Here is a 23,595-nt window from a genome sequence, read left to right on the forward strand (position 1 = left end):
CCTGCCTTCCTTATCTTTAAGGCCTACCACCACCTCTCTGCCTGGTACAAAGAAGAGGATCTGCCTTAAGACTGGGTTATTAGAGTCTCTGATAACGGCTGGACTACTAACAAGCTTAGTCTGGACTAGATAAGCCACTTTGACAGGCATACAAAGGAGCGTACTGTTAGCACCTACCATTTGCTTATTATTAATAGTTATAAGAGCCACAACTCTCTTAAATTCCAGCAGTACTGCAAGGATAGCAAGATAATTACTCTTTGCTTGCCTCCCCACTTATTACACCTTACACAGCCTCTTAATGTAGCTTGTTTTGCTGCTTTAAAGAAGGCGTATAGGCGCTAAGCTAAAATACTTATATATAACTAGATTAACTACATTATAAAGACAGAGTTCCTACTATGCTTTATACGCGCCTATAATGCTGCAATTACTTCTAGGAATATCTAGGGAGGGTTCTAAGGCGCTGGACTGGTCCTGTTTGACCCACAACAGGTCATAAGCAGCCTTGATGTGAAGCTGCGCACGCCATCACCACCACTACCCGTCAACAACGAGCTCTGGCAGTCGCAAACCCCAAGCAACACCCTTAAACTAGGGTTGCAATTAACGCTTGTAAAGACAAGGATTCAGAGGCATATAGATAGCTTGCCTACCTCTATAGTTAAAGCGTTTAAGAAGGTCTTAAAGGGGGCAGCTATAATTGCGCACAAGCTAGTGTTGGCGCAACAGGAGATTGCTAAGCTTTGAGCTGCTAATAAGGCAGCCACACAACAAAAATTACACAAAAGAAAGCAGGTTAAGAAAGAAGGTACTCTAGTAGTTAAAGAGGGCTAGCGATTAACAGCCCTAAAAGAGTTTGGGGCGCGTTGTGATGGTAAGAAGGCAAAGAAGCAGGTGCGCGCTGAAGTGGGTAAGCCTTCCTAAAGGCGCTGTGGACGGTGCAGTGAGACTGGACATAACGCGCAAACGTGTAAGAAAGAGGTAGAAGTAGTTTCTAAATAATATTACAGACTGTACTGCAGTTTGCAGTGTTAATTTAGGTTGTTTTAGGTTATAATGGGGTGGAGTTTGGTGGGGGCTTGGCAAAAGTGACCGACTCGTCCGGTGACCGGCTCGTCCGTGGGGTACGTTAACCTACTTTGCGCGATTAATAACGCAACACGTTAAATAACAACAATAATAAGGCATGCAGATCTATTTTTAGTGGCGATATAATATAAAACAGATACAGTACTGAGTGGCAGCCGCATCTACGCTGCATGTGGCAATGGGGGCGCAGGGTAGTGTAAAGGGGGGCGCACGTTAACACTCGCCATGGTCTGCACTCTAAATCTCACGGTCCGATGGCAATTCAGAGTTGTCAACAAACAAAATTGATCGACGTTTTGATTCGTGAGCAGACCAAGGGCTGGGACTTGCACAGCTCCACGGATAGCGGTATGCAACGTGCACGCCCAAAATGGTATCAAACAGGCGATCAAATTTGTTTGTTGACAACTCTGGATGGCATGCTTCCTGACTAGACCTGTAAAGAAAGCCGATCACGTCATAGCGCAAACAACCACAATGACCTCGGCCCAGCACGAAAGATTATAACCAAAGTTACCAAACGCGCCGAAACGCGTAACGCTCGACGCTAGTCAGTCTCGACCGTTCTGAACGATGTCAACATCTTCACTCATACGCAATTCACAAAAATTACCGTCCACCATAGTCAGCAAAACGCACACAGTCGCCGAGTTCATACATTCCGTCTCACTCCTCGGATCCGGCTTCGTACTACCAGAGATAATAGACACAGTCGCAAGCTTCGGCATGGGTGTTGACTTCAATCCCGCGAAAGACATTGGCAGTCTGGAGGGCAAAGTCATACTCGTGACTGGAGGTATTCTCGCTCGTCCTGGATCACACAACACATGGAAACTCACGTGTCACAGGCAATGCCGGTTTGGGCAAGCAAACGGTCACCTATCTCGCCGCCCACAAGCCCGCACGCATCTACCTCGCCGCACGCACCGCCTCGAAAGCCTCGTCCGCGATAGCAGGCATCAAGTCTTCAGTACCCAATGCCTGCGAGATTGTCCACCTGCCGCTGGACTTGACCTCATTTGCCTCCATCGCTGAAGCAGCAGCGACATTCCACCGCGCAGAAACGCGTCTCGATATCCTCATCAACAACGCGGGCATTATGGCCTGTCCTTACTCCACCACCAAGGAAGGCTACGAGATCCAGTTTGGGACGAATCACATGGGTCACGCGCTGCTTACAAAGTTGCTTCTTCCCACTCTACTCAGGACTGCAGAGATGCCGGGCGGTGACGTGAGAATTGTCACGCTGAGCAGTGCGGGACACGCCATCGGTGTTCCCGGAGGATTGATCCTCGACCAGCAAGCGCTGGAGCAACAGGGCACCTGGAAACGGTATGGGCAGTCTAAGCTCTGCAACTTATTATTCGCACGCGAGGTAGCGCAACGGTACCCGCAGATTACGTCCGTCTCTATCCACCCTGGTGTCATTTTCACAGACCTGTTCCAGTCCCTGCGCGCAAATGTCTTCCTCAAAGCTGGCCTGTGGATCTATGGCCTATTGTTTTTCGTCCTCCCAGGGCATTTCAAGAGCCCAGAGGGTGGCGCGCTCAATCAAACGTGGGCGGCGACGGCAAAGAAAGAAAATCTGGTCAATGGTGCGTATTACAAGCCTGTTGGCGTGAAGAATAGCGGAAATAAGGCAGCGAGGGACGAAGGGCTACAGAAGAAGCTTTGGGAGTATACAGAGGCGGAGCTGGGGAGACATGGGTACTGAGGACGGTGAGACGTGAGATAGGTAAGCGGTTATTGTACAGTATCTTCTTCAAGGACGGATACCTTAATACGCTTTTAATTTGCAATTGGCTAGTCTCGATGCTAGCCGTCGCACATTTCACTACATCTGTCAAGCGTTGCAGTCACCGTAAAGATCGCAGAGTAGTTGACGATCATATGAATCCAGAACTGATGTCTCAATTTGCTCTGCGGGTCATTGAATGGGTGGCGATCGATTGAGGAGGCGCAGGTTAATTTTGGTTCGATTTGGAACAGCTCTTCGATCCCCGAGCGGGCTTCAGATGCTCAGCCGTCAGGCAAGCAGATATGAGGGATACGGCCAGCTGCTGAATGCGTGTACTCACACATGAGCAGTGTTCAACAGACCCCAAACGCTAGGTGTGTCACATCGGCGAACTACCGAGCATCGTTCGGCACAAACACCATATGAAAGGCAACCTCATTAAAGCAAAAAGTTGCTCAAAACGCCACTATTTCAATCACTCACACATCCGTCAGGCCTTGGGAAGCAAACGACCGAAACAACCAAGTCTCTACAACAAGCATTGACAGCATCTAGATTGCTGTGTGGCTTTCTTCCCCACAAACGTTTCTATTATTCTCCACAACGGGCCAAAACGAAATGAATTATCTGAGCTTGGCAACGGAAGCAATGCCGCCTGCCACTTGTATTCGAGAGAGAATGTCTTTTCGAGCGTGGAAGTATGCTTCCAGATTGAATTGTACCGATCTGAGCCACAGTTTCTCCACTTTGGTCCGTGCCTGATGTTTCAGGAAGGACGATGACAGGGAACGTATTTCGCGAAGCCCTTTTACCGGTGGCTCACGGTATGTTTTGACCTCATGAAAAACCATCCGAGGAAACTATGTCACACTACCTGACTGCAATCACACCCTGAAATGAGTATATAAAGTCTTGCAATGGACTGATGATGTCGGTAGCACTCAGCACCATTCAGCGCAGTCATCGTTCGTTCAAACGCTCTTCTGCCTTGCGACTACTGCGCATATCATCATGTACATATCCACTTTGTTGTCGACCAGTATTGTCCTGTTAGCCTCGGCTGTCCCCAGCCAAGCGCAGACTTGCAACCTCCCCTCCACCTACCGCTGGTCATCGACCGGACCACTAGCTACACCCAAAAACGGTTGGGCTGCTCTCAAGGATTTCACGACTGTCAACTACAATGGAAGGAAGCTGGTGTACGGCTCAACAGCAAGCACTGGCGGAAAGTACGGCTCGATGAACTTTGGCCTGGTCAACAACTGGTCTGATCTGGCCTCGGCCAGCCAGAATGCAATGACCTCGTTCAACGCCGTTGCGCCCACTCTGTTCTATTTTGCGCCCAAAAAGGTCTGGGTCCTTGCATACCAGTGGGGCCCTACGACATTCACCTATCGCACGTCCACCGACCCTTCTAACGCCAACGGCTGGGGCGCCGCCCAACCTCTCTTCTCCGGGAAAATCACCGGCTCAGACACGGGCGCCATTGATCAAACCGTTATCGGCGACAGCAAGAACATGTATCTATTCTTCGCTGGCGACAACGGCAAGATCTACCGCACTGGCATGCCTATCGGCAACTTTCCCGGCAACTTCGGCACCGCTTCCACCGTCGTAATGACCGACAGCAGGAACAACCTTTTCGAAGCTGTGCAGGTGTACACATTGGACGACCAGTCTTCACCCAAGTACCTCATGCTCGTCGAAGCCATCGGCGCCAACGGCCGCTACTTCCGCAGCTTCACAGCCACCAAACTGGATGGCACGTGGACGCCGCAGGCTGCCAGCGAGAACAACCCCTTTGCAGGCAAGGTGAACAGTGGCGCAACTTGGACCAACGACATCAGCCACGGTGACTTGTATAGGAGTAACCCGGATCAGACCTTCACGGTCGATCCATGCAACCTGCAATTGTTGTACCAGGGACGCGATCCCAACAATGTGCCCAGCGACTACAACCTGTTGCCGTACCGCCCTGGAGTTCTGACCCTGCAGAAGTAGGATGGCGAATAACGGTGTGGAGAAGCTAGTTTCTGGGGTGGTGGAATATAGTCGAGAATTTCTCTTATAGGCTTGCTGATGCTGTACATATTTCAATTAAACATTTGGGGTGGTTTCATATGACATTCTTCTGATTCCTCCCGCCGTCTCCATCAGCATGTCCAAGTATTGTGATGGGAAAGTAAAACACTCAGGCTCTAGAACAGAGAGTATGTACATTGATACTAACGTGATAATCGCAACCCAATTACACATGATCGGTGAACATGTTTTACCGCAACCCTCCTTTCTATTCTGCTGGAAACATGTCACAAGAGAAGGAATAGTAGCCTAGAAAGTGTGCAAATCTTTTATTTGTAAAAAGACTTGTCAATATATCTGAAGGTTAGTACTGCGAGTTGATAGACAAACAGGGGTGTAATTCCATATATAAGCCGCATTGTGTCTTACACCTCTCCTTCCGTCATGTTTGTTGAATTCATTATCTATTCGAAAACGTCGCAACAGCCTACATCGAGAGTGAGGCCGAGGCCAAGGCTGTGATCAAGGGCCTTCGCTCTTACATCGTAAACAACAAATCATACGATTATAGCGACAAGAAAACCCGCGTGTCTCTTTTATATAAGTCTTAGATCAAATACAAAGGCTGGGTAAACTTGTGCCAACTGAAGCGGTTCGGTGATTCGTCCTCAAGTTACAAGCTTCTGCGGGTCAGCATTGAGTAGTTTCTGTTATGTCGTGACTTCGAATACTACTTGATGTTGACTGTCTGAACTGTTTCCATTCACAAGGTATGAAGCTTATTGCCATGAGACATACTGCATTGAACAAGCAGCATGCGGTTCTCGAGGTTCATTGTCGGTTGAGGCTTGTTAGGAAGAAGCGAGGATACACGTGAGCTGACCAATGCTAAAGCTGACCTAACCACCAACTCACCGACTTAGTCTAAGCAACATGCAAGAACACTAAAACTAAAATCTTTGCAGCTGCAGCACTCTATAATAATAAAACATAATAGATTCTAGATAACCCTAACCTTAAACTAACTCTAACCCTAACATGTTTATATTATCTTCTAAATAGGTTTAGAAGATAATGCCTAGCGTTAGTTAGGTGGAGCTGCTAAGGCAAGGTTGAGCTCTTAGCGTTGGTCAGCTCAAGCGTGTCCTGGGAAAAAGCATATGAGTAGTCCACCAATGATCACGTCATTAGCGCGCACTAAACTACCGCACGGCGCCCTTCACGTAGCCTTTATCGATCTGAACGTGACCATTGTCTCAATAAGATTTTTGGTGACAACCGTCAAAAGAGCACACGATTGACATCTCCACTACATCCTCTTCTATACGACCGCGTACAACGCTACTGACCCTTGCGAACATACTCGACAGGACCTACATACACGTGGCGGCCACGAATGACGTAGTAAATAGTAGCGAAGAGGACGACGACTCCGTATCCTAATACCGCCCAGTTCATATCGGCAACCGCTGGGTGGGGGGCAGGGGGGAAGAAACAGAAGAACCAGATGAAAAGCAAGAACAGTACCGCGATAATGTTGATGGGCAACCCCAACTTCCCCAGGTTGAACTTCGACGGCAACAGCGGTTCCCCGCGGATCCTCTTGAGAGCCACACACGAGATCGAGATCAAGTACGACGTGATCATTGCAGCGACTCCGAGGGAAATCACTTGCATGAACGCCACGCTGGAACCAAGGTTGATCAAGGACAGCAGGAGTACGAACAATATCGTAAGATATACCGAATTTAGAGGCACCCCAAGCGTCGGTGAGACCTATTTATGTCAGCTACTGCTTCTTTTAAGCTGAGAACCACAGAGCCTACCTGACTGAACGTTTTCGAAAAAGGTACACCATTGTCGCGCGCAAAGGCGAACAATTGGCGTGAGTTAGTTGCCATGACTGCAACACACGCGAAAACAGCGATGATGAGCATGATGCACGTCAAACCGGTTGCGCCAGCTACAGATCCAGTCGTGTTGACGAAGACTTGGATGTGTGGCGAACCCAGCGGCGTCGTAAGAACGGACATAGTATCGCCGACACAGAAGCAGAACGTGATAGCCATGATCCAGCCGAGCAGACCATTTCCGAGCCAAGTCCACATCATCGCCCGAGGAATTACATGGGCCGCGTTGCGCACTTCTTCGGCCATGTGCGCACCTGCCTCGATACCGACGAAGCAGCTTGCAGCTCCGGTCAACCCGACCATGGTGGACAGTGGGATACTGCCCCACATCATGTTATCCTCGAACAGCGTGAACACCTCTTCAGAAGAAGTTCGATCGCCCATAACCCACAGAGGGATTATGACAGCAAAGAATCCTGCGACATGCAGTACAACGATGACGCCCTCGATAAGCGGGAGTTTCTTCGAAAAGAAGGTGTTGAAGAAAAGGCAGATCGCAAGGACAGCCCAGATGAGCAGAGTACCTTGCCATGCCTGTGGCACGTATGAGGAATTGTTGAGGACGATAAGGCCTTGGACCTGTTTGCCGGCCAGGTATGACACGGTGGCAGCCGCGGTTTGCCAGCCCAAAACGCCCAACCAGCCGACCATGTATGACAGAAATCGTTGGCAATTCGGCGGTGCAAACTCGCTGACCCAGTGGTACTGACCGCCGGATGTGGGGGCCCTAATACGGTTAATACTGACCAACCGCTTCCTTGAGTCACATACATTGAGGCCATCTCTGCTAGCGAGGCTACGACGAAGCCAAACCCAATCATGCAGATCAGATATCCCCAGATCAGTCCTGCAGTCCCGCCGTTGCCCAAAGCAAACACTGCTGTCGACAAGATGGCTTCCCAGGACGACAAAATGACCATGCAGAAACCCAGAATGGTGATCTGACGGAAATTTCGTTGAGTCTCTTGACGCTTACCCATGCGGATCATGTCGTGTCTGTCGGCGGTGGTACCATCCTTCTCTGACGTAAGAATATTTGGCTCGCCCGCATCGGAGTAGGTTGGATCGCTGTCGACGTGCGATGCAGCCTCTTTGTGGTGCTCCATTTTCACGAAATAACGCAGCAAACTTGCAGTGAAGGGTGTTTGCTCTCGACTAAGGCGGGAACACGGTCTTATATGGCGCAAAGGAATCTCATACAAGCCCACTCTGCACTATGCTGGTTGGGTGGTACCACAATGCATCGGTATGCCATTTGCCACCCCAGTCTTGCAACCTTACCATACAGCGTTCTGGGTCTTACATCCGGTTTTATACCCCTGCAAATAATTGCAATTGTCGTTCTACGGTGCTTGGGCCACCTGCTAAGCTGTTCCCATATCGTTCGCTGATCCCTTGCCAATAAGCACAAGACCCTTTTTCACTCCACATGAATTTTCTTGGACGCTGTCGGTCAGGTTAAGCACTATACTGCACGACAGATGGTAGTTGTGCACAGTGCCTTTGCACAGCTTCCCAGGCTGTGCCGCAATTTATGCATGTGCATGTGGGTCAAATCCTTCGATCGTTGACACGGAACGGATATTGACCGAACAGAGTATGAAGCTGTTGTAGCGATATGCAGGTGGCTCATCTGTCACGTCTAGGCTTGACAAAGAAGGCTAAGTAAGGATTCAAAGTCTTGGGCCGGATAACCGAAGCTATATGCTGATTCTTCCCGCAACCGGTGCGGGTCGGCCGATTCCCCATGCGGGCGGGCGGCCCCACAGTGCGGCGCCTAATGCAAGCACTGCATGGAGGCCTTTGCAACATACCAAACTGCCTTTACGAAAAATCCGACTTTCATACCGCCTTCCAGGAATACAAACGGTGTCAAGCAGGAACGGGCAGATTTGGCCTCAGCGAAGCCATCGCTAGACTTCTGAAATACTTGATCTGGAGCCTCTTGGTCACTGATACTTGACGTAACGGTGGGCTCAAGAGCTTATCCACACACGCAGATGCTGTACGCCAAGGACTGAGATTATGTTGTGTATGACCTGTTTCAGTCGCGGCACGAACGCCATCAGCTCAAGGCCTCTCCAAAGACGTGGCGCACGTCCTGCGGGAGCGATCCGTCATAAGAAATCACTAACCTAATCGTTGAATGAAGCTGTAATTTCGAAGATCCATCTCGCACTCATGCCGCCGCAATCACGCACTCAAGATTCTTCTTAACTTGAGGCCAGTCAGCGGGAGATTTGAGAAGGTGTTCTTCGTCACTGACTATAAGCTCTCGAGGGATCCACGCGCAGAAAAAACTGGTTCATCCATTGCCACCCATGAACTCAGATGCAGCGGAACCCAGCACAATTCCCTGGGATACATCTGTGGGCAATCGCTTCGCTCACTACTCCTCAAGAGACCACGGCGCAACGGTATGGATTGCAACAGCTTTAGGACTGACCTACGTAGTGGGAGTGCTGCTTGTACGAGTTTTTATTAAACGGAGAATCTTTGGCTGGGATGACTGGCTTATTCTCACCAGCACAGTTGGTACCCTCTACTCAAAGGATGGAAACATGGCTGAACTACACAGGTGCTCGCATCCTCACAAATCTTTCTGACATTCAGGGCTCTCAGCAACGGCCTCGGCAAAGTGTCTGAAGACGTTGTGAATCTTCGACTGGTTGGTAGGGTATGTCTGTTAGCTGCAAGTCGCACTGATCATGCCTAAAGTTTACAGCTTGTCTTTTCGTCCCGTGTTATTTTCCTGGCCTCCCATTACCTAGCAAAGCTCTCGGTCCTGTTTCTTCTCCGAAGGCTATTTGTTAGAGATCAGAAGAGCACTGCTATGCTCTGCGACATCACTATATATCTCACCTCAGCGAGTGCCGTTGTTTCACTTTTGGTCAGCACCATACAGTGTCCCACGTCGTCGTTCTTCGCCGGACACTGCTATGGTCAGGTAGGTTCTTGTTCTGCACAAACAACCTTGCCTGAACTCCGCTAAACAAATATCAGGTTAGTCGCTGGAGCCTTGTAACCGCACTTGATGTTACCACTGAAATTATGACCCTTGTGCTACCATCCTATCTAGTGTGGCAGGTTCAGATTGGGATGAAAACAAAGTTTCGCGTCATAGCTGCGTTTTGCTTTCGGATCGCGTACGTCTTAGGAAGAGTCGGTCTTCGATATAGCTAACACGCCGCAGGGTTGTAGCTATGTCTGCTGCGCACCTTAATGCTTGGATCAGCTACACGAACGGACCGCCGTCTCCCCTGTTTGTTGTGCCCACAATCATCTGGCAACATACCCTCCTAGCTACCTCGCTCATTACTGCTACAATCCCAAACCTGAAAGCCTTCTTACAGTCCTTGTCTGCCAACTGGGGCGAAGCAGGATTTGGCTACACAACTAAAGCTTATGGGAACGGGACATTTGAGATGCATAATATGAATTCGAGCGCGCCACCAGCGCCTCAAATAGCCAAAGGGGAACTACACCCATCAAAGGGTGGTCCGGGATATAGCACACAAGCCACAACGTCGGCATGCGTAGCTGGCGAACGGAGTTCGCTCGGTAGTAGCGAGAGTCAAGATTTGATCATTCGAAAAGAGACTGCGTGGACGGTAGAACGATCTTGACTGGGTATATAGTCGAGAAGCTCGTTGCATAGGTTTTGTTTGCTAGCAGTCATCTTAGCGTTACTCTGTAAGGGTTGGAGTCGAATGGCTAAGCGCATCCTGTGACCTGCAGTTTCGAAATCAACCACTGTACCTATGCCAGCGTCTACGTACTGAAAACCCCAATCGTGGCTTTCCTAACAATTGAACAAACAGGTGCATGACTTGTACACCCTTCATAAACCTAGAACGTACTGCGCTAGAATAAGCGTGCAGATTGCAAAACTGTAGAATTGCGTGTTCTGTAGGTAGCGCCTCTACGTGCGCAAGCAAACCTGTCTAGGTTACGGGGTGCGTTTGGTGTTTTAAAAGACACGGGGCAATACCTACGGAAGATTGCGACGGATCCCGCCGTTTGCCAACACGAAATCACGCATTACAGCGACACGTCCGTAGGATCCGACCAGCAGAGAGATGAACCTGCTCCCAACAATCCCGAAGGAATCTGCATGCATCCTTTGCTTGAGGGTGGGAGTCTTTTCCTGGCCGGAGCGCTAAGAATTCGGCAGGTGGGACCTGTTCGGAAGAACGTGCGCTTCGCCCGCAGTCACACCACAACTACATGTACCTACAAGGCAGGCAACCCCCTTGTTTAGCTGATATGCCGCATGCTGACACAGTTAAGACTATCCCTAGGCGGGCTGAACGCCGAAAATGCATCTCTCTTGAGCCCGCTTGCACGCCCAATCCTTGGCACCTTAAGTTCCACTACTTGCACACATGCACACAAAGCTTGTGGTGCCAGACTCCAAGCACCTGGCAAGCGTTAAGTAAAGAGCACCCTTTCGTTTCAGTAGCGCTCCCAGGCAAGTGAATCTTCATGCTCAATATCTTAACATACCCAAGATCGCAATGGACGCAACTCTTGACGCAGATGCAGCCAGAATGCGCGACGATGCGAGCGCAATATTCCATCTGCGTGAAGCGCAGCTTTCAGACCTCACCTCCATTGCTCGCGTGTGGCACACAGCTTTCTTCAACGATGAAATCATCGGCGACATCATGCATCCCCACCGCCAGCAACATCCTGAGGACGTTTATTGGTTCCTGCTGAGAGGCATTCGAGAGCGTTTCTGGAACTGGAGACATCGGTTCATTGTCGTGACGACGCACAATGGAAAGGGCGCTGAAACGGTTGTAGGTGCTGCAGATTGGCGAAGGCTTGGTACTGGAGGAGCTCAGAGGGACTTGTTGAAGGTAGACCCGCGTGAGTTGATCTGTTGTAGAATCTGAACCGGTTACTCAGGCTTTCTAGGGACTTTGATTGCACCAGCCATACGTACATACCAGGCGATATCGCTCCGTATATTCCCTAATCGAGCTGCCGATACTTCTCGATCCTCTTTTCTCGATACGGCTGTAGCAGACTCTGAGAAGTACTGGACAGGCGACCGTGCAGAATGTTGGGACTTGCATGTCTGCGGCGTTCATCCTGACTATCAGGGCAAAGGTGTTGGGAAGCTCTTGGCGCAATGGGGTGTACAAGAGGCGGAAAAAGAGGGCCCCGGTACATGTGCCAGTGTGCTTTGCGGCGAGAAAAATCGCGGCTTCTACGGCAAGGCCGGGCTTACTGTGCAGGTTGGGGGGAGGAAAGGGGAAGGCGGTGGCATTGCGTTATTTACGAAGTAGGTGATATGTCAGCACTTCGCCAATCGAAGTAAAAGAGTCGTGGTCCTTGTAAGTCAAATTCTCACATGAATACATCTTGACAATTACAAAGCCACTAGTGTCTTTACAATGCGAACGCGCGTCTCTGAGTCCAGCAGATATCACTGATTCATGACATTGTCGGGCCATTGTTCACGTTTGAGTCGCAGCTTTGTACAGAAGTAATCAGCAGCCGGCTATCCTGTATGTAATGCATCAGGGTTGAGCCTGATTCGGAAGTCTTGGCTTTCCAAGCGAGCTGACCACCTAACTTCCAACGCGAAAACCCCATAACATCTTCTTCCTCAAAGATGCTTCGGAAACTCGGATCTGGCGTCCAAGAAATCCGATAGAGCTTTGTGCAGCCGAACAAGTAACCACTTTTAGAGCAGTAAGATATAGTCGGCACACAACGCTGACGTTCCAGAAGGACGTCTTACAAACAAGTATGTAAGCTGAGATCAGGCTCCAAGTGTCTACAAACAACATATTTGATCTCTTCCCCCACCATCGTCAAATAAGTACTTCCACCATGGCAGGTCGCTTCTTCCATCTCTTTGCCCAAACGAGCTAATTGATTACTTCGATATCTCAAACGGTCTCCTCTACAAACATACCTGAGTGTGTGGATGTACTTGTTGTAGGGGCAGGGCTGTCTGGTATTACCGCCGTAAAGGACTTCCTTAGCGGTGGCGAGGCTGTGCTCGTGCTCGAAGCCAGAGATTGTGTAGGTGATAAGGTCTACAACCAACCACTCAGTAATGGAGGAGTCACTGAAGTTGCGACTGGATTTTTATGGACCAACACAAGAAAAAGCGCTTTAAATGATCTCGGATCTCGGGCTCAAAACTTTCCCCTACTTACAACGTCGGACAATCGGTACTGTGGCGCAACAGCACTCGGCTTGTCTACAGTCCTGATCCGCAACTTGGCGGCGCTCCGCCGGTCGATGATCTGTCCCTCAGTCAGATTGCGACTGCCCAGGCGCAGTTGAATTCTCGGGCTGCTGAAGTGAACACGAGTTCCTCTTGAACGTATCCCGGCGCTACCGAATGGGACGGGCAGACATTTGAAGAGTTTCTGGATGACTACGCCACTCACACGGATGCGAAGGTGGTGCTTACTGCAGCATGCAAGGCCACATTTGCTACCGAGCCTCGCGAATTGTCGCTGCTATACGTCATTGCGTACATCACTGCGGCAGCTGACGAGCACATGGTGGGAAGCCTTGAAAGGCTGGTCGCAGTGAACAATGGTGCCCAGGAGCGACGTGTAGAAGGTGGCACTGGACTTATACCTGCTCAGTTGGCTAAAATCATCGGTCCTGAGCACTTTGTTCTCAATGCCGCCGTGAGCAGCATATCGAAGGATACCGAAAACTACAAGAATGTGTCCCGAGCTGGAACCGTATGGGCTAAAAAGCGTGGTTCTCGCCATGTCGCCTCCGCTGCTGCGCCAGATCACATTACAACCCAAATTGACCTCAGAAAGGCAAGCCTTGAACCGAAACTCCAAGATGCCTTCACCAGAAGGAGGCATTGACATCTACAACACTCCTTTCTGGCGCAAACACGAAAAATTTCAGTGCTCAAGTCATCTCAGATACCGGTTCGGTCCGAGTGACCTTCGACAGCACCCCTTCTGATACCTACTTTGGCGCAATTCTGGGCTTCATTTTAGCCGACGAAATGCGAGTACTCGACAAACTTACGACCAAACAAGGTCAGGAAAATATCACAGCTGACTATGTACGATATTTCAGCGAACCTGCGACCAACGTAACAGAATTAGTGCTCTTCCGTTGAAATCTAGAAGGGTGGTCAAGAAGAGGTCCTACTGCGATCGCACCACCCAACATACTGAGCAGATACGGCGCATCGCTCAGACAGAGCGTCGGTGGACTGCATTTTTCAGGTACCGAGACCAACGAGTTCTGGACTGGATATATGGTTGGCGCGATTCGGAGTAGAGAGAGAGAGAGAGGCCCGAGAGATTCTGGGACTATGAGGGAAGCCCGACTGCTAGCTAATCTTGAACATGAAGCAGTCTACGAGTAGTCTAGTTGAACAGTGAAGACATCGCCTTCCTGACCCGTTACAGTAACCTTCAAACCCCAATGTTCCAGTTCGTAGCTTGTTCCGTTTGTCAAGACCGCATCGTTTTTGGGCACTCCATCGCATCCATCAGTCTCTGGATGTGCGTCGAGCACTTTGACCGGTCCTTCTATGGATGCAATTGTTGTGTCCACGGTATACAGTAATACCCCGGTGACACAGCTACCCTTATCGACGCCCTCTGTTGTCCGTACTTCTGCAACCAGCGCTTCGGTGTCCGAGTCCTTTCGCTTTACGACTACAGCTTTAATATGATCGTCATCACGTTCAAGAGGGTAAATGGTATGTGTAGTCGAACCTGATGCAGTCACGCAATCAACTTGCTCGTCGGTGATCCAGTTCAGCTTCCACTTCATCCAAGCGAAATAGTCGTTGGATTGTCCGTTGATCCAACCCATCAAGTCGAATCCACCTGTGAGGTCTTGTGCCGAGCCGCTTTCAAGGTACAGGTCGGGCAGGCACATGGTATGTCCCGTCTCATGATTGAGGGCCTTGAAGTTGAAAGAGTCGTAGACGTCCTGTCCAAATGTGACTGCTTTTCGAGAAACTAGATTGCCCGATCGCGAGTACAAAACACTCGCCATGTATGCTGCCGTCTGGGAAATGCGCCATGCTGACCGTGCGGCCACTACGTAGAATACATCACTGGCGGGGACCGGTCTACCAGTTGCGTTCTCATAGGAGTCTATCGCGTCAAGCAGGTAGGTAGCATGTGCGCTCGAGTTAAAACCGCGGCTGAGGCCGTACGATTCAGCTGAAGCGGGCATACGAAAAAATCTGGACGTGTCGGCTTCCACTTCCAAGTGAAGTTTCCCATAAGAGGCTTTCTCGTACCACTCGGAGGCTCCTGGAACGTAGAAATCGCGAAGATGTTGGGGGCTTTCATCGAATTGAGCAGGCTGATCCTCGAAGTCAACGAACAGCATGAAAGTACTCAGGTTGCCTGTACTAGGGGCACAGTTCGTTGGCCAGGTATAAGCCGTCGTGTTGGTGCCGTTTAGTGGTACCAGAGCCATGGTGTCTGGAAAACCGGAAGAGAGCCAAACACTGGGGATGGCTGGCAGGCGGCATTGTGACTTTTGAGACCTAGTTTCAACAATCTTCCTGCCTGGCAAGAGGGCATCGAAATCAGAGCGTGGAGCCCTGAGCTCGGTTGCAGAGGTAAACAAGGCTGTCGTCAGCAGTTGAGCTGTGAGGAGATCCGAACGCATGGTCGTAGAAGTGCTAAATTTGCGATTACTTTACGTGAGGTAAATGGAAGCTTTTTGTACGCATTGTAGGCACATCTGATCGACTTCCAAATGTCAGCGCTAAACTTGCAATTTCGGAAATGAGGAGACAAAGCTTTACGAGCTTGTAATATACAATTTTCATGCAGACGCATATTTATGCCACACGTCTGCAGCCTGACCATCGCTGCTTATGCTGTCAGCTCCATGCTCGATCGGTGGGCGTTGACAGCTTGCGCATCTCTGTTTCTCATAAGAAAGATTGTTAACGCCGCGCGTGAAGCAAAGATCAGCGCATTGAAGTTGCAGCTCAGCGGAGGCCCGCGTGTCGGCTAGGAAGCTAACGGGTGCCACGTGCTGCGCTAGTGTGCGTAGGCGTTTCGAGATGTTCGAAAATAGAACGTTCTTTACTGTCTCCTAGCCACTTTCACATTGTCAAATGTGGCCTATCTCGTCACTACGACTCTGATGTGAAGGTGCGCACATGCTGCTGGCATCCGCCCTTGATCAGCTACAAGCAATACATCTTTTCGCCGGTATTGGCGAGCGACGACCTCATCTGTGACCTGCGCAGGCCAGGCAAGGACAATAACGAGCGGATTGCCGAGAGCGAGAGCTTTCGCTTTTGCTTGGCGCGGCTGCCGATCTATCCAATCATCACGGCGAATTGCATCGCCTCAACGTCAGGCGGTAGATGGGATGTTCTGTCTGCCAGTATCAATCCAACTCTGAATGTTGGCTGTGTTCACGGTTTCACTTGCATCCAGGCGAGCCATTATGTCAGTAAACTCCCGAACATACTCCTGGGCTCTTTTCGCCGACGGATCTGGAATGGCGAAAGGGCAGGCGAGTAGGCCGACTGCGACGTCGCGCACCTTGTAAACCAAGTGAAGGCCATTTGGCTCAATGTCCTTCTGCGGCGTGTTGTGCAATACGTGGAGAAGCTGGCTGGAGATGACTTCGCGATCGTGCCAATGCTCCTCAGCCGACGTGAGCAAATCCAGTTGGTCCAGCAGCATGCTCTGAAGCCATAGATGAGTCACGTGTATATTGGCGCGCAACGTTGCTTGTTGCGAGTGTGTGATGACTTCCGATGCCGGAAGCGAATATGGCAATACCCACTGTCGCAGTTGCAGAGGCGCGTCGTCCAAAGCATACTTGAGATCCCTTAGCCGACCCCGAAGGTGCTCCACTTGTGCTACGGGCGAGCGAGAGCGACAGCATAGACACCCGGTGTTGTTGATGTTTGCATCTTGAAGTGCTTGCCAGAAAATACGTGAGTGTATCACAAAGCCCGTAGTCAGACCCAGCCGCGCGATAGGTGAAGTGACGACGTGGTGCTGAAAGATTTGCTCATCCTCGACTTCCAAAGGCATAAGAGCCTCAAGGTTGATGGTTTCTAACGCGGCGTGATCCAGATAAGAGAGTCTTTCTTTGCGAAAGTTTTGAACTTCTGTATGTATATAGCCATAGAACAGCAACCAGAAGCCCTTTTTACGTAGTTGCGTTTCGATATAGTCGAGATCCCTGTACGCCTCTATGCGGTGGAGGTCAAGCAATCGCCCAAGCTGCATGCACTCCACCTCGATCATGCGGGCACGGTTGTGTTTACCGATCTGAAAGAAAGCAATAGCCATCAAATACGAAGCTGCCCATTTGTTGTAGCCGATTTCCTCGAAAAAGTCTGGTCCACGTAAACCGTACAGAAAGTCATAACAACGGCTGAGAAATTCGACTCGTGATTGAGTCCAAGATGAACTGGGTTGTAACTCGCAATAGATCTTGAAATGGCTGGGGAGAAGAGCAACTACAACCGCACAGATGGCAACTGTTAAACCGAGAAAGTCGCTATCGTAGATATCTCGGTTCTCGCCCAGGTCAAACCGAAAGGATGGACGGTGTACGACAGGAATCAGAGGTTAGATCGAGGTAAGATAGTCATCCAAAATTATCCGAAAGAGGGTTCGGGGGCAGATGGCATCTGTAGGAAATGCGGTGGGCGTGGTGTCTCGAAGAGACCGAAGACTTGAGTGAGACCGGGGTAAAGCCTCGTACCGTAAGGTGTCTGGGTCTGGCTCAACATCGTCACATCCACGTTTACTGTTAGGAATTCAATGTAAGCGCTCATTCGAACTTCAAGTCACACCGCTGCTTAGACTGACCGTTTGGGGCCTCTTCTCCCTGGGGTAATTTCGAATGTGCACTGCAGCTTCAGACGCCGACATCGCGTGCATGCGCCCGTTGCCACGCTCGCACCACAACGCGTCTTGCGGAGCCGGCAGGCGTCACAGGCTCTTGAAGATCGCGCAACGTTAGTATGCAGGGTATCGAGAGTTGGAGAAGACATGAGATTACATTATGTCTGCTGCTGCAGGGTTGTTGGCCACATGCCAAGGCGCTAAGCAAAACGCTAAATTCGCCTGCATGATAAGCACATCCGCAAACGACGTCGAATGCTAGGTAGGGAAACGGTCTCTGCTTATCAGCCCGATTGGCAAGAGCCGCTGACCTTTTCAAGGGAAGCGGGCGTTAAGAAAAAGAAGTATTGCTGTCACTTGCGCAGGTAAGGAATAGTCTAAAGTGACGGAATACTTTGCTATAAGATGGAACTGATATCTTAGGCAGAAGTAAGATCAAAGCAGAGACCAGACTTTCTCTGAATTCGTCAAAACCACATTGGTATGTGCACTCAAGGAGTGTGGACTAAGCAATAGCGATATCAATAAGTGACACGAAAATTCGTCAGCCTCGAAATTTCCCGACCTCAGAGACAAGAGCACTGGGACCACTCAATTCGGGTCACCACTAACAGAACGCTGCAGATTATAGCAAGTGAATCAGACCTTCTCATCGTGCGCTATAGTTGCGTGCTTCATCTTCTCAGTTGAGAAGCTCGAAGCTCTTTTGGCGCTCTCTTCCGAAGACGGAGCGTCATTTTCGCCGTCAAAGATGACTGCCATATGCTCCAGGAGTAACTTCGAGTTTCCGGGTAAAAGAAGTATACTGTAAAACCCATGGCGACAAGGACCACGATGAAAACAAAATAATACTTCCAGGCAATCGCTTCCAGTGCGATAGGGTTGACGAAAGTGTTGAAAAAGTTGGCAACTACGACGGTGATCCATGTGACAGTAAGACCGTGAGAACGAAGTCTGTATGGCCAGATTTCGCAAGGGTAGGCAGTCAGGAAAGGGGTGCTGTGAGTTTCAGATCAGTACGGTTTCAATGCGCATATTGGGTGCTGACTTACAGAGCGATGTCATAGCCAGCGAAGAAGATGAAAAGGAACGGGATCACTGCAACTCCAGTCGCAGCACTGCCTGACTCTGCAAAGGAGCCACTAAGCGCTGTAACAAGGATGTACGATACGAGCATGACGCCAGCTGAAGCAAGGAATAAGGAGCGACGCCCAAGCTTATCCACGCTGAGACCGGCGGCTACGGCGAACAGCAGGTTCCAAACCTGCAGTAGACCCGAGATTAATGTCTGATGTGTGACACTTGTGATGCCCACGGTTCTTAGAACGATTGCAAGGTAGTAAGATACGACACCGTTACCACACCACTGTGAGAATATACCCAAGGAAATGAAGATAAAAAGACGGCGTCGGTTGCCGGGTGTCTTGAAAAGTTCCATGTAACTTGCATCGGCAAGTGTCGACTCGAGGCGGATGGCAGCGATAATCTCAGTCATCTCGTACTCGACCAAAGCAGAAGTCGGATCTCCACCAGCATGGTGCTTTGTCAAGATATTGCGGGCCTGCAAAAACAGTCAGTACATTCTGATGTTGACTGGCTTGAATGGTACATACCTGGTCAACTCTATCGACTGACACCAACCATCGTGGACTTTCAGGAGCCATGAGCAGGCCTGGAAGGGCGACCAAGGGTAGAAGCAGCTGCAGGACGGATGGATGCGCCAGGCCCAATCGTTTGGCACATTACGTGTGCCAAATGTGACAAAGGCTGCGATAGTGCCGCCCACGTACCATCCGCACATGAACAGCGCACTCAAGATTCCTCGATACGATGGGTGTGATATCTCATTGATCAGGAGCGGGACCGCGTTTCCGAACCAAGCGGAAGCACATCCTACCAAGAACCGAGAGAGGACGAAGGAGACACTGTTGTCGCTGAGAACAACCAGAGATCCGGCGAAAAGGAAGATGTAGCCAATGAAGACTCCAACCTTACGTCCGTATTTGTTCGCCACGAAAGCTGTCATCGGATAAGATATACCCATTCCAAGCCAGTAGATCGCGTTGATGAAACCAAGCCAGGCACCACGTGGCGTATCCATGAAGGTTTCCCATTGAGGTAGGGCTTGGAGACCGTTCATCAAGCTGCCATCGTAGCCGTTGGCCGATGCTTGTCATACATTAGCTGACGGTCGACCGGGCTACACGACGGAAGACCTACAAAACATGAAAAGTGACAGGATGCAGAAGTGCAACTTGACAAGGTGAGCCTTTGCGTACCATGGCTTGTTGTCGGGCAAAACAGCCAACAGCTCATCGTTGACCCCATTGCTGGGCGACCCTAGCTTGGTGATACCCATGGTGATGGAGAAGGTGCTGGCAATTCTGCGGAGGCTGGAGTGATGCAGAAGGTGTGGCTTGATTTCAACATGGATTGAGTTCAGGTATTTATATGAAAATCCTGCCAGAGTCTCGAAGTCACGACACGTCCCAAATGACCGACAGATTCCAAGTTCCGTAACTGCCGAGAGCGCGATCGTGCGTGCGGAGTCCCCAGAATATCAAGATTAGGCGAGTTCGTGGAGGACTGGAGAGGTTTTGTGGAGTGGCGTGGCGGTAGTGCAGCGGTGAAAAGATAGATTGCGGGTAGCTGGCCTGTCTGTGTGGATGAGAACGGCGAAATTACGGGGCCGCGCGGGGAAATGTATCTCGGTCCAACTGAGTTTGTCCGCGTTTAGCGCTTCTGAACAGCAGGCCCAGCTCAAGAATCCGCCGCATTGATCACACTAACGCGATGTTTCGGAAACCCCAGCATGTTGAGCGGGTCACCAAGCGTACTCGTCTGTTCCGATACCATGGTAGGTATTGATTCGCTCCTATATAGTATAGGTCCCTGCTACCGGCTGATTGCTTGCGCGCGAAGTATCCAACACCGAAATCATGGCACCTTTCGTTGAGGACAACGCCGAACAGGAGAGAACAACACAGTTCGCGACATACCCCGACTCCAGATCCCTTCCATACGCATGTCGGATGGTCCCAATGGCATTCGAGGTACCAAGTTTTTTGGAAGCGTACCTTCTGCATGTCTTCCTTGCGGGACCGCGATCGGTGCCACCTTCGATTCCGACTTGGCAGTCAAGATTGGTCATCTTTTGGGTGATGAGGCTCGAGCAAAGGGCGCACACGTGGTACTAGGCCCGACCATCAATATACAGCGAGGGCCTTTGGGTGGTAGGGGGTTTGAGTCTTACTCCGAAGATCCTCTGCTGTCCGGTGTTCTGGCTGGGAACTACATCAAGGGACTCCGCGAGATGGGCATAAATGCTGCGTTGAAACATCTCGTGTGCAACGACCAGGAGCACGAAAGGATGGCTGTCAACACCATCATCACTCAACGTGCATTGAGAGAAATATACCTCTTGCCTTTCATGATTGCAACTAGGCTGGGCAAACCTGCGGCCATGATGACGGCATACAACCAGGTCAACGGTCTCCACGTCGCGGAACATCGAAGCATCCTGAGAGACATCGTAAGGAACGAGTGGAAGTGGGATGGACTTTTTGTAAGCGACTGGTGAGTGAGCCTTGTTTGAGAGAACGCTTGGTGCTGTGCAACTCTAATGTTCCAGTAGGTTTGGCACCTACAGCACAAGTGAAGCGGTCAACGCTGGTCTTGACCTCGAAATGCCAGGTCCATCAAGGTGGCGAGGATCAGCACTTGTGCATGCAGTTTCAGCAAACAAGGTCCTTGTCTCCGAGCTGAATGATCGAGTTCGTGCTGTTCTCAAGCTAGTGAAGGACTCATCGAAGGCGGGAATCCCCGAAAATGCGCCAGAGCTCGAACTCAATCGCCCCGCCGATCAACGTCTCCTTCGAAGGGTCGCTGCCGAGTCAATTGTGCTTCTCAAAAACCAAGACAACGTGCTTCCGTTCTCTCATGAGCGTCGGATCGCTGTTATTGGACCCAACGCCAAGGTTGCGACATATTGCGGTGGCGGAAGTGCTTCTCTCAATGCCTACAGCACAACTACTCCACTGGAAGGCATCCAAGCTTTAGCCACCGGGGGTGTCGACTTCGCACAAGGGGCTTATGGGCATCAGATGCTGCCCCAGCTTGGAAAAGATCTTACCACGAATGGCAAACCCGGCTTCGCATTACGCTTCTTCAACGACCCTCCAACTTGCACAAAGAGATACCTTCTTGAAGAGCGAATCCTGGACGATTCGAACATATTTTTCTTAGACTACGATCACCCTGATCTCAAGGAGATCTGGTACGCAGAAGCTGAAGGCTATTTCACTCCTGCCGAATCTGGTGTGTACGACTTTGGACTATGCGTGCAGGGTACAGGGCGATTGTACATCGATGGTGACCTGCTAATCGAAAATGTCGAGAATCAGAGGCCTGGGCCTAGCTTTCTGGGATCAGGTACACTTGAAGAGACTGGTGCCAAAGAGCTTGTTGCGAGTCAATCGTATCGACTTACAGTGCAGTGGGGGTGCGCCAAAACAAGTACAAGAAAGACCCCTGGAACTGTCGACTTTGGCCACGGTGGTCTTCGCTTCGGTGGATGTCTACGAATAGATCCTGACGAAGCCATCGCTGCTGCAGTGCGACTAGCCCGCACAGTCGATCAAGTGGTCATTTGTGCTGGTCTTGGTCCAGAGTGGGAGTCAGAGGGTGACGACCGAGTTTCAATGGATTTGCCGCCAAACACTGACAAGCTCATCGCCCAGGTGCTCGAAGCCAATCCGAATACTGCCGTTATCGTGCAATCTGGTACACCGGTAGCCATGCCATGGAGCGGAAAAGCCAAAGCAATATTGCATGCCTGGTATGGCGGCAACGAAGGCGGCAATGGTATTGCCGATGTGTTGTTTGGTCAGGTCAACCCCTCCGGGAAATTACCACTTACATTCCCTCGTCGACTGAAGGACAACCCAACGTACCTCAACTATCGCTCTGAAGGTGGTCGTGTTCTTTATGGCGAGGATGTCTACGTAGGCTATCGCTACTACGAGCAGACCGAGCTGTCCCCTCTGTTTCCTTTCGGGCACGGCCTTTCTTACACGACATTTTCGCTGTCGAACCTTCAGCTCGACCTGAAGAGCGGCGACGACCAGTTGACGGCTCGCTGCACTTTAACCAACACAGGATTAAGAGCAGGTGCAGAGGTTGTTCAAGTCTATATTGAGCCTGTATCTCCACCGATACGACGACCGGTGAAAGAACTGAAGGGATTCGCGAAACGATATGTCGAGCCTGGTCAGAGTGTTGATGTGGAAGTTCTTATCGACATGCTCCGAGACACGAGTTACTGGGCAGAGTTGAGTGGGAAATGGTGTAGTCATGCCGGAACATACAACGTCGTGGTGGGAACAAGTAGTGCCGGTGAGCACCTATCAGGTTCGGTCAGATCAACAAAAACAAGATACTGGTCTGTGTAGTTAAGAACATCTCTAGCAAACATATGTATTGCACGGCCTCCGATGCCTGGCGCGACCTTGCAATGTCTGGTCTCTTTAACATTGACAACGACACACCACGACAATTCAAATTAGACAAGTACCTTCATGCACAGCATTTTGTCTCCTTGAGTTTGTCGTTTTCTAGTCGCAGCTATAGAAGTGTACATCGGCCATTGGCAGTATGAACTTGCCAGCTCCAAAGAATTCTAAATACCCAATGCTGTAACAGGTGCCGATTGAAGGGGCCGGATGAAAGCCTTGCTTGACTTTGGTTGATTGATTGACTGATTGATTGATTGATTAGTTTAACGTCCTGTGTGAGTCTAAGACTATATAAGACGAGAGCAGTTAAGCTGCTCTAGCAGTTTAAGGAGTGTGTTTTGTGTAAAGGGATAGTAAATATGTGTTTATAGTCTAATAGTAAGAGCCTATGCTCTTAGAAGTAAAAAGAGGGTTTTAGGTGTCTGTTGTTTATTGTAGGTACTACCTCTGTATGCCTACTTTTGTAT

At 50.3% G+C, this 23,595-nt stretch overlaps 10 protein-coding genes across 10 annotated transcripts, besides 11 other annotated features; 4 read left to right on the forward strand and 6 right to left on the reverse strand.

Annotated features, from left to right (window-relative positions):
* Positions 1-1,136: part of a dispersed repeat that runs on past the window's edge.
* Positions 137-342: a mobile genetic element.
* Positions 140-336: a mobile genetic element.
* Positions 1,137-1,178: 42 nt separating the features above from the next.
* Positions 1,179-1,311: a mobile genetic element.
* A 3-nt stretch (positions 1,312-1,314) lies between these two features.
* Positions 1,315-1,351: a dispersed repeat.
* Positions 1,352-1,665: 314 nt separating this feature from the next.
* Positions 1,666-2,806, forward strand: EKO05_0006701 (NADP-retinol dehydrogenase; the record flags this gene model as incomplete). The annotated part of the gene is made up of 2 exons (XM_038940356.1): positions 1,666-1,888; positions 1,941-2,806. 2 exons carry the CDS (start codon positions 1,666-1,668, stop codon positions 2,804-2,806), a joined length of 1,089 nt encoding a protein of 362 aa, XP_038798199.1.
* Positions 2,807-3,841: 1,035 nt separating this feature from the next.
* On the forward strand, positions 3,842-4,831 carry EKO05_0006702 (uncharacterized protein; the record flags this gene model as incomplete). Its single annotated transcript, XM_038946190.1, has 1 exon — positions 3,842-4,831. The coding sequence occupies one exon, from the start codon at positions 3,842-3,844 to the stop codon at positions 4,829-4,831; it is 990 nt and encodes a 329-aa protein (XP_038798200.1).
* Positions 4,832-5,717: 886 nt separating this feature from the next.
* Positions 5,718-5,889: a mobile genetic element.
* Positions 5,858-5,890: a tandem repeat.
* Positions 5,875-5,997: a mobile genetic element.
* A 196-nt stretch (positions 5,998-6,193) lies between these two features.
* Positions 6,194-7,868, reverse strand: EKO05_0006703 (uncharacterized protein; the record flags this gene model as incomplete). Its single annotated transcript, XM_038940585.1, has 3 exons — positions 6,194-6,628; positions 6,679-7,489; positions 7,534-7,868. 3 exons carry the CDS (start codon positions 7,866-7,868, stop codon positions 6,194-6,196), a joined length of 1,581 nt encoding a protein of 526 aa, XP_038798201.1.
* Positions 7,869-11,279: 3,411 nt separating this feature from the next.
* Positions 11,280-12,056, forward strand: EKO05_0006704 (uncharacterized protein; the record flags this gene model as incomplete). The annotated part of the gene is made up of 2 exons (XM_038940493.2): positions 11,280-11,634; positions 11,683-12,056. The coding sequence occupies 2 exons, from the start codon at positions 11,280-11,282 to the stop codon at positions 12,054-12,056; spliced, it is 729 nt and encodes a 242-aa protein (XP_038798203.2).
* A 1,981-nt stretch (positions 12,057-14,037) lies between these two features.
* Positions 14,038-14,057: a tandem repeat.
* Positions 14,058-14,121: 64 nt separating this feature from the next.
* EKO05_0006705 (uncharacterized protein) lies at positions 14,122-15,399 on the reverse strand (the record flags this gene model as incomplete). Its single annotated transcript, XM_038946191.1, has 1 exon — positions 14,122-15,399. The coding sequence occupies one exon, from the start codon at positions 15,397-15,399 to the stop codon at positions 14,122-14,124; it is 1,278 nt and encodes a 425-aa protein (XP_038798204.1).
* Positions 15,400-16,100: 701 nt separating this feature from the next.
* On the reverse strand, positions 16,101-17,054 carry EKO05_0006706 (uncharacterized protein; the record flags this gene model as incomplete). The annotated part of the gene is made up of 1 exon (XM_038946192.2): positions 16,101-17,054. One exon carries the CDS (start codon positions 17,052-17,054, stop codon positions 16,101-16,103), a length of 954 nt encoding a protein of 317 aa, XP_038798205.2.
* A 282-nt stretch (positions 17,055-17,336) lies between these two features.
* Positions 17,337-17,764, reverse strand: EKO05_0006707 (uncharacterized protein; the record flags this gene model as incomplete). The annotated part of the gene is made up of 2 exons (XM_059636855.1): positions 17,337-17,517; positions 17,580-17,764. 2 exons carry the CDS (start codon positions 17,762-17,764, stop codon positions 17,337-17,339), a joined length of 366 nt encoding a protein of 121 aa, XP_059492838.1.
* A 525-nt stretch (positions 17,765-18,289) lies between these two features.
* Positions 18,290-19,110, reverse strand: EKO05_0006708 (uncharacterized protein; the record flags this gene model as incomplete). Its single annotated transcript, XM_059636856.1, has 2 exons — positions 18,290-18,614; positions 18,668-19,110. 2 exons carry the CDS (start codon positions 19,108-19,110, stop codon positions 18,290-18,292), a joined length of 768 nt encoding a protein of 255 aa, XP_059492839.1.
* Positions 19,111-19,160: 50 nt separating this feature from the next.
* EKO05_0006709 (uncharacterized protein) lies at positions 19,161-19,974 on the reverse strand (the record flags this gene model as incomplete). The annotated part of the gene is made up of 3 exons (XM_059636857.1): positions 19,161-19,176; positions 19,229-19,784; positions 19,836-19,974. 3 exons carry the CDS (start codon positions 19,972-19,974, stop codon positions 19,161-19,163), a joined length of 711 nt encoding a protein of 236 aa, XP_059492840.1.
* A 666-nt stretch (positions 19,975-20,640) lies between these two features.
* EKO05_0006710 (Beta-glucosidase) lies at positions 20,641-23,065 on the forward strand (the record flags this gene model as incomplete). The annotated part of the gene is made up of 2 exons (XM_038940522.1): positions 20,641-21,191; positions 21,247-23,065. The coding sequence occupies 2 exons, from the start codon at positions 20,641-20,643 to the stop codon at positions 23,063-23,065; spliced, it is 2,370 nt and encodes a 789-aa protein (XP_038798207.1).
* A 293-nt stretch (positions 23,066-23,358) lies between these two features.
* Positions 23,359-23,388: a tandem repeat.
* Positions 23,389-23,595: part of a mobile genetic element that runs on past the window's edge.

The sequence above is a fragment of the Ascochyta rabiei genome, chromosome 10 (assembly GCF_004011695.2).
Source record: "Ascochyta rabiei chromosome 10, complete sequence".
NCBI classification, from domain to species: Eukaryota; Fungi; Ascomycota; class Dothideomycetes; order Pleosporales; family Didymellaceae; genus Ascochyta; species Ascochyta rabiei.